The 17,758-nt window shown below is 32.5% G+C and overlaps 1 protein-coding gene across 1 annotated transcript in view; it reads right to left on the reverse strand.

Moving 5' to 3' along the window:
• Positions 1 to 16,322, reverse strand: part of LOC118185383 (inactive dipeptidyl peptidase 10-like) — a 497,660-nt gene extending 481,338 nt beyond the window's left edge. The window contains exon 1 of the mRNA XM_085806802.1: positions 15,935 to 16,322. Coding sequence (XP_085662928.1) covers positions 15,935 to 15,967 — 33 coding nt within the window. The 5' untranslated portion in view covers positions 15,968 to 16,322. The remainder of the gene's footprint in view (positions 1 to 15,934) is intronic.
• Between the last annotated feature and the right edge of the window lie 1,436 nt (positions 16,323 to 17,758).

A 17,758-nucleotide genomic window follows, 5' to 3' on the forward strand; every position in this document is an offset into this window, starting at 1 on the left:
CTGAGATGTGGTTTTGCTGGCTTGCTTTCTGTCTCAACAATGTCAGAAGTGTGGGTCTTCTGTGGAAGGGCGCGACTGAAGTGCCAAGTGATTGTGGCCACGGGTATCAGTTGCAGATGGGAATGGAATTGGAGCTGCCTCGACTGCCCAGTTCTTTAGATGTTGCCAAGTTAGCATTGCTGGCGTGCTATACTTACCCGGCTCGGTGAGCTCTGTTTTTTTTTATTCTTATATGTCATCTAACTACTTAATTTCTTGTTTAAATGTAATTGAATTACATTATTCTTATATTTCGGTTGAGATTTTTATGACTTTCATTAATCTGTATGCAATAATTGTCGAATTATCAACGATTTAAAGTGTAAATCGCGTTAGGCATAACGAAGCCGCTAGTTATTTACATTTGAAATTTTGAGTAGCATAGTGAATTAAGTCAGTTGGTGCACCAACTTCAGGGTCACTTTGCCCACTTGAACCAAAATATAACTTTAAATTTGTGTGCGCTTAAAATGTTTCCTTCCTGCTCGTTGAGCAAATGGTTGTCTGGACGCAGAAATTCTAATTTTAATTGCAAAAATTCTTTCAACTGTTTTTAACTGAAGTTAGTGCTTTAGGCTTTTATAGGTATACATTTATAAACATCCATGTCTTCCTCAGGCTTCAAATAAAGACCCTGGTGCATCGCATTAGGTTTCCTAACCACTGTATTGTCTGTGCGGCAAACCTTTACGTTCTACACCTTAACTAGTTAAACAAGCAGCTGTATAATCTCTCTTATTTTAAAATAAAATAAAATTAACGAAAATTAAAAGTTTCTCTCTTGCATATATTATGCATTTTTTAAATTTTCTTCCTAACTTTTCTGAATTTTTGCCAATTACATCAGTGGGCAATATACGAGTTGGTCCGAATATTTGGAGTTCTGATGCATTGAGTTTTAGGTGATGATAAATTTCTTTACCATGTTCGCAAATAATTTCTTGATTACTGATTCTAGAAATAAAAAACAATAAAATTTCATGTTTAATCAGTTCCAAGATATTTAAAATACATATTTTCCTTATGTACAAAAATCTTCAGTTAATATAAACATGGGTTACGAAATTTTGCCAGTTGCTCAGTAAAACGCAATTTAATTTCAAGGAAAAAAATGTCTAGGAATTTATAGGGTACTATTCGGTTTCGAGGACCGTAAAAAATCGCCAAACTATTGTTGATGCCAATGCAGCCAAAAATAATTGCGGCAACGCTAATAATTGCGGCAAGAAAGGAAGTATAATAGTAAATAACTATTTAAGATTGATGTTTTAATTTAGATGAAAGGTTAATTTCATATACTTTTTTATTATTAGAATTTATATGAAAAAGGCTAAACATGACTGAATAAGAGTAAATAACTATTTCAGATCATTATTATAATTTATATAAAAATTGCTAAACATAACTGAATGGATGCCTGCATCGTTATTTCGCTACCGACTTATCGCTAAAGCATAATTTCATCTCGTTGGTTATTCAAACGTAATTTTCTATATGATGCCTTTTCTTTGAAAATATTCTAAGTAAAGTGCAGAATCGCTCACTTATTTATTTGCCGCTTTTTACAAGGGTAAAAACAATTGGATTTTTGTCAATTTTCTTTTACTTTTTAAGTGAAAATAGGTCGATGTGTACATAGATAAAGTCAAGGGCGTGCGCAGTGCCATTTTTGTGCAATTCTAAGATTTTTTTTAAGTGAAAATAGGTCGATGTGCACATGGATACCGAGTATGGGCAATTCTTAAAAACGCGTCAAGCAGCGGGGGATTCTGCACTTTACCCAAAATTCTATTGCCGAGTTTTCGGCCCACCAGCGGCCGAGCGGTAAAAACGCTGAATACTGGTAGTTCGGTCTGAGGTTCGAATACCGCGAACGGGCTCGCTGCATAGGCGTTTTCGTGGTTTTCCCCATGTGTGACGTGTATACGAGCTAGTTTCCCTTAGAAAGTCCTCCACGAAGGTATCCCTCCCTTCAGGCAGATAGCCATAATTGAATAATCCAATCCAATCTTTCTATTTCCGAGTTTTCGTCATGGGCAATTCCCAAATTGTTAAATCCATAGGATATCAAAAAAGGATTTAAAAATTAGACTAGTATTTCAATGGCGTCTTAGTAAATATAGAACTATATAAACTTACGCAATATGAAACCAGCGCGTACGCTAGATTTGGCGCTTTTGCGCGTACATTTTCGCTGCAATTTTTTTACGGCCCTCGAAACCGAATAGTACCATTTATAGAAAAGAAGCAAAATCGGTATTTGTAAATTAAACAAGTATCAAAGAAGCAAGGATGAGAGCGCTATCTACTAAGCAATGTACGAATACGAAACAAAGGGATTAAAAACTATGAGTTGAAACTTTGAGGAAAAATGGGCAGTAATGAAAATCACCTCTAAAATTGAGAGAATACAACCCTTCTTCCCACTGCCAACAGACAACACGAGAACATTCTGACTGGCCATATATTCCGGGTGCTTCCATGCCGCAAATGCAGTATACATTTACAACACTCACGCCTTCTCCAGGATTCGAACCAGAGCCCGTAAGTCACTAACCACTTTTCCGTTAGCCGGCAATGGGTTTTTAAGGAATAAACGACTAGTTTTGTTAATAGAGCAGAAAAGAACACGGAGTTTCAACTTCCAAAAAGTCTAGTAAAATTTTCTCCTTGGTGAAAGCGTATCTCGTTCAAAATTCTTTCGAAATTAGAAATAAAATTGTCTTATGAAATCTACAATCAGTCTAAGGTGCGAATATCCATAATTTCAAAGTTAGCATGGGCGTAAAAAATCTTTTTTAATAATTAATACCAATAAAATATTTGTTGCACGATCATTTTTCAGTGATAAATATGACAAAACATTTCTTAAATACGTGCATGCGAAATTATTGAACAGAGCATTTCTGTATGTTTTGGTTTTATTAGATTACGGCAAAGCACTCGAGGGCTATCTGTCTTAAGGGAGGGATGCCTTCGAGGAGGACTTTCTAAGGGAAACTGGGTCGTATACACGTTACACATGGGGAAAACCGCGAAAACGCCCATGCAGCCAGCCCGTTCGCGGGATTCGAACCTCAGACCGAACTACCAGTGTTCAGCAACGTTACCGCTCGGCCGCTGATGGGCCCAGAGCAGATTTTCTGCTACTTATAATTATAAATCAAAACTAACATTTATACAAATACAGTAGAACCTCGGATCAGGACTCCTCACCATATGAACAAATTACTTGAACGAAAAAATACCTCGAATGACGAGAGGTGTTTCAAGTTACGAATACTTAAGTTTGCAACTTTTCGTTTTCAAAGCTATTTTGAGGGAGCTTGCGCCTTCTAATAAGCCCTCAGAGACTTCTAGAGACATCATTTTAATATATTTCATTGTTTAAATCTCGTTAACAAAACCTGGCAACAAGTTACTTGCTTGGGGGAAATTATGGCCAAATTGGGTGTCAGGTACAGACTTTGAGGACTTAGGACGTTTTTGTTATATATGAAAAGGTCTCGGTAACCACGAATCCACGAATTACTATGTGAAACATTTCACAATATCATGTGACTTCAGTTCGAAAAATCAAATACAATACATAAAAACAAATAATGAAACATTGATATGAAACGAGCACAAGAAGAATGCATAAAAATAAATAGAAAGTAAATAACAAGATAAAAGTAAATAAAAAAAATCTGAAAGTTTTCAGATTTTACATTAAGCCCAAAGAGGATTTTTTAACATTTTGTGTGTTACGTTTATTTATTAAATATCATGTTCTTCGCACGTAAACCATACAATTCAGTTCAACAGCAATATCGCAAAATAATTTGAAAAGAGCATATCTTTAGAATTTCGACTGGCGCGCTGGTGATAAAAATGTTTTCCCCCTCCCCCGTACAGTGTTGTCATAGGTCTCTTTGAAATCATTGAGTATGTTAATAAAAAATTTATAAAAGTTTCGTAAAATCTGAAATAAATAATAAAGCAAATTCCAAATTAGGGCTTCCAGGTGCCCATATTCGGGTGGAGGATTACGTTATTCAAAATTTGTTGGCTCTTGGTACCATTGTTTTATCACAGCGCGAGAAACATGCATATATTCATGCAGAATCTTCATCATTTAATTTCTTTAAATATAACGCAGGACTGTAACATTTGGTGGCAACAATATAAAAAGTGATACGCCGTTTATAGTGATTCGACGCAAAATGAAATTAATAGCCCTTCTACACTCATGTCCATAAATTAAGGATAATTTGGAGTCAAGCGGAAATCGAACTCTAAAATAAATATATCACCTGTAAAATCACTACACACATCTTCAAGAATCATATGCAAATTTCAGGAAGTAACCAGATGACACCGATGGTCGTCACAATGACGAGAGTGTAAGAGAGTGATATATAAGGAATACAGGCAAAGAAGTAAAATTGTTCGCAGGCGCTTTATAAGCATTTCAGTGCAATAACCGAATAGTTATGACGCAAAGAACGCATTTGGATGATTTTTTACATGGTAGAATTATCGGCTGTCTGGAATGTAGGCGTATCCAACTGGAAGTATCAGACGAACTTGGAATTGCCCAGAGCGTCATCTGCAGGCTTTGGCAACGATTCCAAGATGATGGTAATGTGAGTAGACGTTACAGCACATGTCGCCCCAGAGTTACAACGCCGAATGAGGACCGGTATTTGGCAGTTTCTGCCAAAAGAAACAGGCGGAGCACAGCCTCAGACGTGTCTCGTCAGCTCTCTTCAGCCACTAGTACGACAATTTCAAGGCAGACCGTGTACAGACGCTTAGGGCAATTTGGTTTATATGCTCGTAGACCTGTCAGATGCGTTCCACTTACTGCAACTCACTGTCGCCTGCGGTTAGCCTGGAGCAGAGAGCATGCATTGTGGACACCGCAACAATGGGCTTGTGTGATGTTTTTCGACGAGTCCAGGTTTAGCTTGCAGTCTGATTCTCGCCGGGCTTTCATATGGAGAGCTTCAGGTACTCGTTACCACCAAGAAAACATCATTGAATGACACCATTACGGTGGTGCAGGAGTGCTCGTTTGGGGTGGAATTATTCTGGGTTCCAGAACTGACCTGCATGTTCAAATTGGAACCATAACAAGCCAAATCTATCGGGACGTCATTCTGGAACAACATGTACGTTTGTTTCGGGGCGCCATGGGCGCACAATTTGTGTTTATGGATGACAACGTCCGTCCTCACCGTGCAAACATCGTAAGTGAATGCCTTCAATCGGAGGTTATCACCCGTATGGACTTGCTCCAGGGAGAAAAATCGCAATTTTTTTTAATAATATCAAACATATAGCATCTTTTTTTTTGCTCTTTACCTTTTGTTTAATAAATAAGCTTTACAAATAAGTCAACTTTGTTTTGCTTCTAACTCTTCCTTTGCCTGATTTTGTATTATCCTTAATTTATGGACATGATCCTTAATTTATGGGATGAGTGTATTTCAACGCCCTTTGGGCTAATAATACTTTTTGTTTGATTACTAAGCTGAAGTAATGAAGCTGCATTTTGTATCATAATTTCAAGGAGAAATCAATAATTTGGCGACGCCGGTCCGTAAGCCGTAATTAAGAAAAAAATTGGCTTTTTTATTTTGCCCGAATTCGGTTTAGCTTATAAATTCGGTTTAGTTTATAATGTTCATACATAAAATTTACTGTTAGTAAGAACAAGAGCAGCTTAACTGTCGAAAATCCAGATCTTCTATTCCTTTTAAGACGGCTAATTAGTATAAGCGAAACTTGGCTAAATTGACATCAGGAGTTCAGCATCAGTGAAATCATTGATTAGATATCGAAGAGAAAAATAAAGTTCATTCAGTTATGCTTGTTTGACTGTTCTATGAAAATACCACTGACACGAAACGTCTTCTTAATACATATCTTCTTAATACATATATTTCATAAATTTTTGAAACATACCCAATTTTCTGCAAATTTTTAGGAGAATTTAACACTTGCGTTAAATGTCGTATATTTTCCCCCACTGTATATATTTCAATTTTACTTATGCTATACTACTACAACAGTCATCAGTGTTATGAACTAAAATGTTTATGATATTTTTAAATTTTACTAAAATATGTGTAATTACATAAAAAAGTTTTTTGTAAAATATTTCTTATCGTTTTATATAGAAAGGCATATGAAACAATCAAATTAATAAGCAGAACTTAGATTTTTGCTTAAAACCTAGTAAACAATATAGAAAACACTAAAGTGAAATTTCATAGAGATACCTTTAGAATATTTTGAGTAATTACATTTCTTGTATGTAAAAACACTACAAAAATTAGTTTTCCGGAAGAGGCATTTAAAGATTTCACATTAACAGAAAAACTGTTCTGTTGTATTTACACACTTAAAATTCTCCACATTTGTACATCACACCTTCCATATCTTCATACATAAGTAATTTTGATTTAATTAAGGTTGCCGATGCCTGATATATGATACTGGGTCTCAAGATCAAACCTTGGCTATGAAGTTGACAGTGAAAATGTGGAGAAATTACTAGAGGATTACATAAATGCCTTCAACAATGGAAGAGATACTACTTCAGAAGAAACAATAAAAGATTCTGTAAGAAATGTTTCTAGAAAAGAGGTGAAAAACTGTATTTTTATGGTCCACAAAATTTGTGCAAAATAGAGCGAGATAAAATATTTTGTGAAAAGATTTCGTCTTAATACCTCAGTAGCAAGTTCCAGCATCATTTTCAATGACAACGCCTTATCTCACTTTGGAAACATTTCAAACCTAGGGAACAAGATCTCAGACTGGAAAACAAAGGCCAGTGTGTCTCACGCAGATTCGAGCAGCTCTTAGAGAAAAAGAAAAGATAAAAGAAGCTGGCCCGTAACGACAGTTGTCTGATAGTTTTGTGGAAGAAAGTTCCGTATTAAAATGGTACCACCTACCACATTATTCTCCACTTACACCATCCACACTCCTTTCTATAAGAACAGTAAATTGTTTTCTTCTATTTGTATTTGTTAAATATTGCGTTTATCTATTTTGTTTTATATTTAATGATTTCCATTGGTTTGTTTTACGAATCTGTGCAAAATGTTGTTGTTGACTAATGTTCACTTGTCAGACCTATAGACAACCCAAGCTCACGAAAAGGAGCAAGGAGCGCAAGATTACGTCTGTCGTTGGCAACAGTTTGGAGCACCATACAGGTGGCAGTGTGATTTAGCTGAATTTCGATGGAGAGCATCCCGGTGAAACGGATCCGAGGGTCTCCCACCTTTCTTCCTCTACCACTAACCTCTCGAAAGGAATTTCGGCTCGGCGCATATTGAGAATGCCCCATGCCGCACAAACACTATATATTTACAAATATGGAGATGACATGGATGTTTGTATATGTACTCTGTAGTGTATTTGCGGCATGGGTCTTCCAAATACATGGCAAGCCGAAATTCCTCGTATGCGGCTTGGTGATAGGGAAGAGGGGTGGGAGACAACTGGCCCTCTCCGAGGTTCGTTCTTTCGAAATTGTGGTGGAAAGTAGAAGTCCGACTTCTTTGTGGCTATGGCAACCATTTATTTCTTCATGAATTGTGGACTCGTAAACAGCAACAGCAACTGTACACCTCTAACTTATTCATTTTTAAAATGTTTCAATTGATTCATTTAGGTCTACCATTATTCATTTTAAAGGTAAGTTGAAACAATAAATGTAAATTCTGAATAAGTTCTAGAGAAAATGTTTTCAGCAGCCTAATTCAATGTTTTGGAGAAAACTTAGCTAGAATTTACAGATGATATAATGTTTGTAAAGAGCTCATCATTATTTTCTTACAAAAATAAGAAAAGGAAAAGAGTTTTCTGAAAGAAATCCTTATATTAATATTTAGTTATGCGTTCTGCTACAAGAAATTTAGTCTTAAAATTGAGATTCCAAAATACAATTTTCAGTAACATTTAACTACATTATTTCACTACTAGCACAACATTACAATATACAAATTAGATTTATTTTCGAAGTTACTACTTAAAGTTGTCACACAAATGTTTTGATCATACCTACAATTTTTTCATTTTTCCTATCATTTTAAAACATTTAATGTCTTTTAAAGATTCTAAAGAACAGTTTAAAAAATTCAAAAATTCAAGCCAAAAAAAAATATCAAGCATTTAAAGAATTCGTCTAACTTTTTACATAGCAGATGGGTAAAAGTAATTGCTATTTATAATATTAATAAAATATTGTTTTATTAATAAATGCAATATGCTTCAAAATTTTCCCTAAGAAACAAAATCTCATAAATTCAAACGTTATGCAAATGAAGACTGACAGTACTTTTCTCAGACAAGAAGGAAAATAAAAAAGAAAGTTTTGGAAAGAGTATGATATTCAGAAAAAACGTTTTAATACACATAAGCAATAGTTTAACCTTTTAACTGTCATGCCCGAGATAATCTCGGGCACAGTACTAGTGTTCGAAAATGTCACGCCCGAGTATTACTCGGGGTAATTTTTTTTTGAGTGCATCGTATTGTTATACCCGAATATATATCGGGAGATGTTTATTTCGGCTTCATCTCTTTGTCAAACCCGACTGTATCTCGGGAAAAGTTAATGTGTGCTCAGTTCAATAGATGACAGCACTTTACTGAAGATTTCAAAGGTTAGAGGTTATTTGGTTCAAGGTGCATGGGATCTTTTTGTTGTAAAATAGCGTCCAGTTCTTTGAAACGTTATATAGATGATTTAGATTCTTCAACCGAAGATGAAGGATGTGTGTTTGATGAGCAGTATGCATGATACTTCCATGGTCAGCCTCAAAAATAAAAAACGGAGATATACTCAAGCCGAAGATTGTTTCTAATTACGGTCTAACTATGGGTGATGTAGATCGCTGTGATCAGGAAATATCCTTTCATCCAACAATCCGAAAACGTCAGATAAAATATTATAAAAAAATATTTTTACATTTACTAGACAAGGTACTCTGGAACTCATATTTGCTCTATAAAAATGTAGTTGGGAAACGTATTACATTTTTAGAATTTCGAATCCAAGTTGTAGAAGAGCTTTTACATAAATATGATGATGCAGCTTCTGGACAAAAGAATGTTGGCAGACCACCTACAATAGATAACCCTGCCCGTCTTACTGAACGACATTTTATATCCCATTTTCCTCCTATTCCTGCGAAACGTGAGCCTACAAGACAGTGCAAAGTGTGTTGTTCGAAAAAGGATAAAAATGGGGAAAAGATAAGGAAGGAATCACGATTCTGGTGTAGTGATTGTGGAGTTGGTTTGTGCTTGGAAAAGTGTTTCCAGTTGTACCACATAAGACTGAATTACTGAACTACTAATAGGTATTCACTTATATTTATTTATGTTTTAGAAAATAGTTAATTTTTTTTATTTTTATAATAATGCTCCACTAGAAGCGACCTTTGCAACTGCCATGTTGAGTGACAGCTGCCTCAAAGAAAATATGCAGTGGCTACAAAACTTTAAAAATTTTACCCATGTACGTCAAAATATCAATTTTTAACTACTTAAGTATATTTTATTTTGTACTAAACATTTGGTTTTTGCAATAAAAAAATTTGACAATTTGTGTACCCAAATCATCAAAATAACTTGACAGTTAAAGGGTTAAACGCATAAAAAATAAAATGAAGGCTAAAAATGTGCATAAAAATGATAGCTTCGCAAAACTTAAATACATTATCTGCTTCCTTAAATGAATAAAATTATAAGCTTCGCAGAGCTGATACAAAATCCTTTACATCGATGTCGAAAAGAACTACATATCCTGCTTCTGTTATATATTTTTTAAGATTAACTTAATTTTACTTAATAATTAATGTACCTTTTAATACGCGAGAAAAATGCTCATTAGAGTGCCTATCCATGACTTTGGTTTTAACGTTCATAGATTCACTTTAATAAATCTAATTAAATTTTTCAGATAATTGTTCAGTGTTCTGTTTTTGATTTGTAGTCTCAAAACGTTAAACTTTTTAAGAATAAAATTTAATGATTACATATCATGTGTATGATGCATCCAACTGGCACAGAATGAAACATCGGAAATGGTTCCCGGTGAAAATATCGCGGAAACTACAACACGAAGGAAAAATTTTGTTGCACAAAACATTACTTTGCGCGACATGCAAGAAAGGTGAGGACAAAAACTGGAAATAAATCTGTTATAAAGATAACAAAATAGAAACCAATACAGAAACATAATTTTTGTTGTGAAAATTAGCCATAAAATGTGGTATTTTGTACGTCTAAATCGATTGAACAAATATCTAAAGTGTAATCGAATCCTCTAACTGGGAAATGATGGGACTAATCAATGCTAAACCCTCCAAATGATTGTGCCACTTAAACGAACTAAATAGCAAATTCTAAAACAAAATATGTAACACGTAGATAAAAAATAAGCAAGTAAAATTAATAATTAGAATACTTACACTGTAAATTATGCAGAAAAAATATTACCCTGTGGAGCAATTAGTTTTTTTTAAAACAGAAGACATGAAAAATGCCCAACTCCCTCGCCGGGACTCGAACCTGGACCTTTCGAATACGCGCCGAGTGTTACATCATAAAGGCATGCAGAAAGAAGAAGGGAGAAAATCCATTATATACTCACCCTTTTAAAGGAAAACAGGGGATTAAGGAACCCAGTCGCCGAATCCTGGTGGTGAATAATCATTATTCAACACCTTTTTTAGTTCGAGCGCCAATGTAAAGTCCATTATGTTATTTTGAAGCTGGAAACATGCAAAATGTGCAATTCCCTCGCCGAGACTCGAACCTGGACCTCTCGAAAACGTGCCGAGTGTGCTGCCGTTACATCACGAAGGAGGGGGGAAAAGGAAGGAAAAAATACCTTTACAACACATACAACAAATTTTACAATTTCAAATTTTAATTCTGGGAAAATGCAACAACTGTAGTCTGTAGTTTACAGGTCAATGAATGGATTTTAATTTTATCCCGTAAAGCAATTTCATTTGAAATTGTAAAATCATTCCTTGGTATCATGGAAATGATTAAAATATATTAAATAATATCATCACTGTAAATAAATGTCACTAGTTATAGTTTAGAGTAATGATAGAATTTTAAGCAGACGCGTAGTTGCCAGATCCACGACGATAGATAACTGATTTCCATTAGGTTAGTGTTGCCAAATATTAATGTACGATTGTTGACATAATTTCGGAAAAAAAAACTCTAAAATGTATAAATAATTATTAAATTTATTAAATGCATGTTCTGCTACTGTCCCAAATAAGCGTTTAAATTATATATTAGTTCATTAGTTTGGTTTTCGTTTTTTCAGTTCGAAGCTGCCCAGTTTAACTAGAGGCCGAATCAAACGAAATCGATTGTACACAACGTTTCAGTTGCTTTGATTTTTACCATGCTTTTTCGACATCACGAAGTTTCGCTAATGTTTTTTTTTTCTTCCACGATATTTCCCGAGATGGCGTTTTAAAGTTGCGAGTATTTGTCGTAGTTTGATTTCTTTGGCAAAGATTTCCCCTCTTTTTATTTTCACTGCGATGCTTTCGTTTACGATGCTTTTTACTGAGATAATTTCATCGAGGGACAGAGAACGGAAACGCATTTAGGACTGAAAAATATATTTTCTGGTTTTTCTTTATCAATGTCTTTTCTGCTTCGATAATCCAGAGAATTTGGCAATAACTACTCCGTTAAAAAAATCACCTTATTTTTTATCGTCCCAAGGAAAGATCTCTATCATTTACATAAATATAGCTACGAGTTATAATTGGCCAATATTTAAATGCCCCATGATTACCATTGAGTAAACCTGATTCTAGATTATGATTCATCAACTCATGTTTAAAATTTTTATAAAAAAGAACAAAAGTTAAAATTTTTATTAAAATGGTGGAAGATTGTCGAACGCGGAAATGAAACCATCCTCTCTTATTCAAAAGGAAAAGAACAGTTAGCTGACTAAGCGGACTAACTAGCCTATTTTTTAGAATAAATACTACTTTTATAAAATGATTAAATATACAGACTTAAGATTTCTTTCATAATGAATATGAACTTCATAAACTCATATATTCTCAAACTATGCAGAAGTTTATTAAAATGAAACATTCTAGAAAATAATTTGTTGCAAATAAAAGTGAAAATAATTTTTGATGCATAAAAATAATCACAAAATATTTCATCTAGAAATATTAAGATGTACATTTAATGGATAGAGTTTTCTGACAAATATGGTTAGAAGAATATGTTGGAGATCAAGAAGTTACGGTACAAATTTACCTTATATTTTATAGTTGAAAATTTGCATAAAAGAAATCGAATAAAATAAAGGTTCATCGCTGAAGATTCACGCAAATTTACTTTTGTGCATTCATTTCCCGTATAACTTAACACGGCTGCTCCGGGCGTTATGTAGTTAGCGGTGACTGGTTGCTTGGGTGATCAAAATTAGGCTGAAGCTTATGCACTATCAAAATTAATATAGAGTACATAATGAAAATGTATTAATATAGATTAAATTAATATAGAGCACTTTATTTTAATTAAGCACCTTAATTTAAACTAATGTAATCCAAAGGATAGTAATCACAAATTAGTGAAGATTTTGTTTTACTACGTTCATTAAATTAAATAATTTAATTATTTAATCTTTAAAAGCATCCAAAGTTATTCTCTGTTATATATCCATCCACAACTAAATTATAACTGAGTGCTCGAGGTAACTGTCATTTTGAAGTAATTACTTCACTGTTTATATTTTAAGTTTTAAACTCAGATTCGAAAACTATTTATAAAACGCCAACACTTTTTTTCGGTAAATTTTGCAGTAAGATTGGTATAGTTTACAACCGTACAAAGTTTACAACAAAGTTTTCACTGTTTCGCTTATAAATAGTGAATTAGTAAATATACTCGTATCTAGCCCTGGATTTCCGTATAAGCTACACAAGATTTAGCTTAGGTTCCTCACTTTCTCAGTGGGGCCCCAAAATTGTCCCATATCCCATATGAAAAAAAAAAGTTCCATATTCCTAATAAAGGGACTCATATCTCAAACAGCTTATCAAGTCTAAATCCAGTCCTGAATGTATCAAAATTTTCCTGCCTCGAAGTAAGAAACCGCATATTTATTTTGATAGACTCACCACAAGAGAAAACGTCCAGTATTTGAAATGAATATGATTACTGGTTTTCTTAGCATGCGATAGAAAATTTAAAATCTCCTAACTTATCTTATTTTACTCTAAATATAGTTAAAAGAGTTATAACATTAAATGATCAACTGTAAATAACGTAAACTCAGTTCACCACTTTCGTATGATTTCTGAACTCCTGAAATATTCCCAACAAGATGTTAAAAACTGTACTTTAAAGCATATTCTAGATGTTCAGGTCTTTTGAAATGATAAATATATCAACAAAATTGACATTACATTCTTATATTTGAAACGATTTTATAGAATATCGAATTATATTTCGTGACCGCTTTTGACCTGCCCTTTAAATAAAATGACCTTTGTAAGAATTTAGAAATCGCTCAAAGAAAATAACCTTCGTATTTAACTTTTTTTGTTATTAGTTTATTAATTATAAAATCCACCCAGAGGATTATTGGCCTATTAGAAGATGTTCTCAAGGGAAAAGTAAGTTAAAGAATTTACTGAAAAAGCTACCGAGAACCAAATGCAGGACGAGCTGCTATCTGCTTTAGCCACTCCGCCACTAATTGCCTAATTAAATTTATTACTCGTGAGTAGAGACGCTTTCATTTGTTTCCAATTCTTCAGCGATCAGGTAAAAACTTAACAGCGGCTGGTTTTGAAAAGTTTTGTTCACACATTTTAGCGTATATGCAAGGATCATATTTGACGTATTAAATTAAAAATAAGATATCTAAAGAATTTGCTTTTAAATTTGAAAGTTTTCAGATTTTATATTACGCCCAAAGTGGCGTTTTTTTTTAACGCTTTGTATGTTACTTTTATGTATTGAAAAACAAGATCTTCGCACTTAAACTATAAAATTAAATTCAATAGCAATATCACAAAATATTTAAAAGATCTTAGAATTTTTGATACACAGCCTCGCTTGTTTGAGATAATTTTTTTTTTCCTTCGCACAGTGTTGGCATTGCTTGCTTTGAAATCGTTGAGTTTGCTAACCAAAAATTTGTTAAAGTTTTACAAAATAGGAAATAGATAATAAAACATATGCAAAATTCAAAACTCGGGATACCAGGTGCGCATGTTTGGGTAGAGGATTGCGTTATTCAAAATTTGATGGTTCTACGCACGTCGTTTTTTCACAGTGCAAGAAACATATATACATTCATGCAGACTCTTCAGTAATTAATTTCTTCAAATATAATGCAGGGCTCTAATATTTGGTGGCAACAATTCGAAAAGTGAAACGTCGTTTTACAGTGGAGAACGCAAAATGCCAAAGCGAAATTAATAGCCCATCTAAGCAAATTGCCCCTTGCGGCTAAAAATAATCAAAACTCTTTCATTATTCTTTATGGAATTTTTCATGCTTGCAGAAGAAAAAAATAGATATTAATTTTATGAATTCATATAGTGTTTTGAAAGCTCTTAAAGTAATCATTTCAAATCATTCACATTCTAAAATATTTAATTGTGCATTATTATATAATTCAGTTAGCTGTGATATTCCTTATTGAAACCTTGTTTGTGCACATGTTTAAGTCAAATATAATTATTTTTGGAAAGTTTTGAAATTATTCATATTTTTATTCGATAGGAAATGTCATCAGTTTTTCGTGATTCTTCACATAGTATTGTTAGTCACAAATGGATTAATAAGTGTGACTAACACTTTTTTTGAATTTTAAAATAACAATATATTTTGCAAATTTAGATTTAAACTACCGTTGCGAGAAAACATAAGAAGTTGTCATTTGGATTACAGTTAAGACACTATTAATTCATAAATTATTACATTTTTCTTATTAACGTTAAAATGTAATGTAACTAATGTACATAAATAAACTAGAAGTTCTCTCGAATAAAAATAAATCTGATCTTCCACTGAATGGTGGATTTGATGCCTTATACATCTATTTTTCATATAATTAAACTTTATTAAAAATAATTAATACAATACCTCATTAGTTGTTAATATAACGACATAACTATTATTGTAATTAAATAATGTTTTTAAATAATTTTATTTTTAAGTATTTTGCTTTCAAATAAAATATGGTAAACGGAAAGTAATGTCGTTTTCGTCTGTGAAATTTGATTCATTTTTTATAGAAATAAAAAATCATATTTAGATTAAGTTTTTCATGACTCATGTCGCGGAGTTGTTTATTGTTGTTATTAAATTTAGATGCAATGAATATAAAAATAAACTTTTAATTTAGTAAACGGACAATTTTATTTAAAGTAATATTATTAGAGCATTCAAAAAAGATGAAAAATATACTCAAAAACCATATAAATTCAAGAGTATATGAAATAATATCAAAAATTAAAAAGTCGACATTCTGTACACAAAGAGGCATGTTTAGCACTTCTTTAGAATGTATTTAATTTTTCATTATGAAAATTCTAGCCGTGTCATTTAATGATGTACAAGCATAAAATTTGTTTTTTTTTTTTCCACGGAAGTTTCAAATTTATTTTTTAAATTGACATGTTAGTTGTCAGAAACTTTTATTTTTGATAAGTGTTATTTGAAATAAAAAACAAAACAATGGTTTATGACCTTTGAGACGGAGGGAGGAGGGAAGGGGTTAAACAAACGTGGGTTTAACTTTCCGATAGGAATCTCGCAGGAAAAAATACTGAAATTCTAAAGAAGTAATTTAAGTTATTTAAAATCCTACCTCATCTTCATAGCTTGCATAGTTATCCGCCATCCTTTAAAACTGAACTTTTATCAGCTAGGATATCACCTCAACTTCTTCACAAATTAAATCTTCCAGCAACATTAAATGTTATGTAAACAATATTTATATTTTTGAAACGGAGCTAATAATAAATAGTAATGAAACACAAAAATTGAGCTTTTTTTTCTTTCTTTGTTTGTTTTAATTTCACATCTTGATCTCACGTTCTATCTCGCTTTTGTCGTGCCATTCCAATGCAAGTTCGGGACCTTTGCGGAAGTAATCTAGAGGTATATCTTCAGGTAATAATGCTTCTCTTGTATCGCAATGTCGGTGAATTTCTAAGCCCACTGCAGTGTTTTAGAGACAGAGTATTATTGGACAGAAGAGCGTACACTTTAGCTTGTTGTGGTTCGGGATCAATAGAGTTTACGAATGAGAAACTACTATAGCGCCATCTTTTATCATAAATGCCAACTAAAATGAAATTATTAAATAGTATTGATGATTTGAAAGGTTTTAATTAAAATTATTTTGCGGATAAGAAGCTCACGTTACAATTTGAGCTTATTTTCAAAACACGGATTTTTTATTTATTTATTTTATGCGAAGGTAAATAAGTTTTATTCAAGCTCTTCCCTTGAATTATAAAATCTTGAATTGAAATACAATTTTTAAATCGCTAATAATCGTGTTCTCATTCGAAATTTGTTCAGGCTTCCATAACAAAACAATAATAAAGAAGCTGACTGCAAATACTAGAAACACAAAGCCGGAAAAGTAATGAATTTTTATTAGCAAACTAAAAACTAAACTAAAGAATGATGCAGTAAGAACCAGTAGCCGAATAACATTGAAATATTGCAAAGTTGCAAAATTAGCCTATTAAACCAGATTACAGATTCAGAGCAGTTAAATTTAACATTAAAATTAAACTTTATATGATAATTTTAATTTTGTCTTTAAATGTGTCCAAATGGAATTTGGAGATATTAATATTATATAATATATATATTTATAGGTAAATTTTTTGCTGAAGGAAGGATATCTTAAATATAAAACTAAATGGATTCCAATGCTATTTAATATTCTGAACCCATTCAGATATTCAAAATATCCAAATAGTTATACTGTCTTTTGTTATACAGGTCAGAAACGTGTTTGCTTCTAAGCAAGCAATGAGAATTATCTTGCTTGGTTTAATGCAATTGTTTTAATAAATATTATCGACGAAGAACAGTAAAATATTTTTTATTTCCAAGAAACAAACTATAAAACATACATTTTTTTGCGGGAAGAGGAAGCGTAGGGATTAAAAAATGAAATTATCTTTTATTTTTCTTAACTCCCACTAATTTCTATTTCATCTAATAAAAACTAAACAATGAAGTTAATTTTAATTTACTTCTGTCCTAGCATTAGACACATGATATTTCTTTTTATTTTTATATGCTTTTGTTAAACAGAAATAATATGTTATTTATTCAAAATGCGTAAAACAGAACGCTTATTGCATTATTAATAAGATTAAATTAATCATTGACGTTAAATAATAAAACTAGCGGCATTATAATAAATGCCGCTAGTTTTATTATAATATTTTTCTTCCGTTAAATAAATGTAATAAAAGCGTAATATATGCTATATTTTCTTTTCATAGTATTTAAATTAATGAAAAATTTAAAGAACTTAAATAAATGAAGTATAAGAGTAATTTTTCTGGGCATAGAAAGAACATTACAGAACCTTGTGCAATGAGATTTCAGTGACGAGCTTGAAATCCTGCTGATGCCATATTTTCTTAACTAATAAATATAAAAC

Source organism: Stegodyphus dumicola, chromosome 12 (genome assembly GCF_044657685.1).
Source record: "Stegodyphus dumicola isolate Sdum_Otavi_A_Nest chromosome 12, ASM4465768v1".
NCBI classification, from domain to species: domain Eukaryota; kingdom Metazoa; phylum Arthropoda; class Arachnida; order Araneae; family Eresidae; genus Stegodyphus; species Stegodyphus dumicola.